Genomic DNA, 2,933 nt, shown 5'->3' on the forward strand with positions numbered 1-2,933 from the left:
TGAGAGGTAGTTCAGTCTAACAGCCACATAAAGGGCTTGGAGTCAGACAGATCTAAGCATACCTGTGGAATCTGAAACATCTTGCCTCTGTGAGTCACTTACCTGTAAAATAGGTATTGTGAGAAATAAATAAAGATATGTTTGTGTATATGTACTTTGGATCTTGGCAGCCAGGAATAAGGGTACCATGTTAGGAACATTATTGGGTATTCAAGAAATGGTAATGATAATCATTTTTCTCACAATGATTTTCTCTTAATAGTACTGGATACATGTTAATTGAAAGCCATCAAACAATTCCAAGAGGTAAACAAACATTTCTTCTTCCTTAGGGAAAGTAATCCCTGAGGAAGAGGTCTTGAGGGAGGCTCTATCTTAATAATCAGTTCACTGAAGTCAGTAATCCAGAATGAAACTCTTTAGTCTTTTGTTATTCACTGGTCAGGAAAAGGCTTTGTCTCTTTCTTAGAAGCTGGAGAGGCCTTTGGGCAAAAGAACAATTGGAAGTCATGTTCTTCAGTGCAGGAAGTGTTATGAGATATATTGGAGGTTCTGATCCTTTGACCTGTACAGGGAAGAGAGAGAGGGCTCTGAGCTCAAAGCTGTCATTCTCTCTTCACTAGGGTCATCCTCCTCCTCAGAATGTGAACAAGAGGCAATAGGGTATAGCATTTACAGCTCTAAAGGGAAGGAAGGTAAGTGCCTGCCCTGATGCTGGTCATTTATGTAACAAGGTGATTTCGAGTGCAAACCTTTTGAGCCATACTGCCGAAATTCACCTTCTGACTGCAACTCAGTGGTTTGGGGACTTTTGGCTGGTTATGTCATCTTACTTGCTTCATCTGTAAAATGAAGATAATAATATTGCTACATGGCTCTTCAAACAGAGCCTCTTGTAGCAACTACTCAATAAGTGTTAGCTTTTATTTTTTTTTTCTCTTTTTGAGACAGGGTATCGCTCTGCCACCCAGGCTGGATTCTCCTGCCTCAGCTTCCCGAGTAGCTGGGCTACTTGGCCTGCCACCCACTGGGCTAATTTTTGTGTTTTTGGTAGAGACGGGGTTTTGCCGTGTTGCTCAAGCTGGTGTTGAATTCCTTGGCTCAAGTGATCCGCCTGCCTCTGCCTCCCAAAATGCTGGGATTACCGGTATGAGCCAATGCACCTGGCCATAAGTGCCAGCTTTAAAAAATTATTAAATGTATAACCACTTGAGCTAAGAGATCTTTGAAAAGTATGACCTCACTTTCTTGATCTGGCAGCGCGGACCCAGAGGTGGAAGCTCTGAGCACAGCCACTGTGGCTTCTGCATATCAGGACTCCCTTCAGGGAAGAGGTCCAGGTTTTACCAAGTGAAGCAGCGATAGGAGAGGGAAAGATATAGAAAAGGGACTGACTTAAGGATCTAAAAGACATTCAGCTTATTTTTGGTACCCCTTTCTGGGGTACCTCTTATTGGTAGCTCTTATTCTGCAGTTAAACTTTAGTCTCATATTACACTTTGGAAGTTATAATCGCTTGGACTCTGAAGATTGACCCTTAGTGAATGGTAAAAACCGCCTAGCAAACTTCAATTCTCTCTCCTAGAATTCCCTTTCCAAGTATGGGAGAAAGAGAATAGGAATGTGGTGGTGAGGTCTCTTTCTAAGTGGTCCTCTTCTCTTGTCCCCTCAGACTTCTCCTGCTGGACCAAGGAGAATGGTAGCCAAAAACTCTTCTGTGACAGAGTTTATCCTTGAAGGCTTAACCGACCAGCCAGAACTCCGGATCCCCCTCTTCTTCCTGTTTCTGGGTTTCTACATGGTCACCATGGTGGGGAACCTGGGCTTAATAACCCTGATTGGGCTGAATGCTCATTTGCACACTCCCATGTACTTCTTCCTCTTTAATCTCTCTTTAATAGATTTCTGTTACTCCACTACCATCACTCCCAAAATGCTGATGAATTTTGTCTCAAGGAAGAACATAATTTCCTTTACAGGGTGTATGACTCAGCTCTTTTTCTTCTGCTTCTTTGTCATCTCTGAATCTTTCATCCTGTCAGCAATGGCGTATGACCGCTATGTGGCCGTCTGTAACCCACTGTTGTACACAATCACCATGTCTCCCCAGGTGTGTTTGCTCCTTTTGTTGGGTGCCTATGGGATGGGGTTTGCTGGGGCCATGGCCCACACAGGAAGCATAATGAACCTGACCTTCTGTGCTGACAACCTTGTCAATCATTTCATGTGTGACATCCTTCCTCTCCTTGAGCTTTCCTGCAACAGCTCTTACGTGAATGAGTTGGTGGTCTTTATTGTTGTGGCTGTTGACATTGGAATGCCCATTGTCACCATCTTTATTTCTTATGCTCTCATCCTCTTCAGCATTCTTCACATCAGTTCTACAGAGGGCAGGTCCAAAGCCTTTAGTACTTGCAGTTCCCACATAATTGTAGTTTCTCTTTTCTTTGGTTCTGGGGCTTTCATGTATCTCAAACCCCCTTCCATCCTGCCCCTTGAGCAAGGGAAAGTGTCCTCCCTTTTCTATACCGTCATAGTCCCCATGTTAAATCCACTAATCTATAGCTTGAGGAACAAGGATGTCAAAGTTGCCCTGAGGAGAATTTTGGGGAAAAAAATATTTTCTTAAGAAAGGAGTAGTATTTGAGGAAGGAGATATAATGCTTTCCTTATTAGTGTGTGTTTTCAGTGAGATTCAAGTTCCATTTTTTTTCCTGTCTTATACAGAAAGAGAATTTTAAATTTTTACATTTGAATGAATGCTTAGTGCAGAAATATTCTCCCTGTCTCTGCTCTACCTCAGCTATTCTAAGATTTCTTCATTTTATGCAAATTTTTCAATAATCATAGATCACTTAATTGTGAATTGGCCTTATACATTATTTAGTCTAGCCTCCTCGATTAACAAGTGTTGGAGACTCAGAAATATGTAA

At 42.1% G+C, this 2,933-nt stretch overlaps 1 protein-coding gene across 1 annotated transcript; it reads left to right on the plus strand.

The window, feature by feature from the left end:
* Positions 1-484: 484 nt before the first annotated feature.
* On the plus strand, positions 485-2,661 carry LOC108308563 (olfactory receptor 8B12). The gene is made up of 2 exons (XM_017534463.2): positions 485-695; positions 1,673-2,661. Exon 2 carries the CDS (start codon positions 1,697-1,699, stop codon positions 2,627-2,629), a length of 933 nt encoding a protein of 310 aa, XP_017389952.1. The 5' UTR covers positions 485-695; positions 1,673-1,696; the 3' UTR covers positions 2,630-2,661.
* The last annotated feature ends 272 nt before the right edge of the window (positions 2,662-2,933 follow it).

This window comes from Cebus imitator, unplaced genomic scaffold (genome assembly GCF_001604975.1).
Source record: "Cebus imitator isolate Cc_AM_T3 unplaced genomic scaffold, Cebus_imitator-1.0 Scaffold0, whole genome shotgun sequence".
NCBI lineage: Eukaryota > Metazoa > Chordata > Mammalia > Primates > Cebidae > Cebus > Cebus imitator.

Excerpts from the sequence above, each read along its gene's own strand:
- LOC108308563 (XM_017534463.2), top strand. The coding sequence starts at position 1,697 with ATGGTAGCCAAAAACTCTTCTGTGACAGAGTTTATCCTTGAAGGCTTA.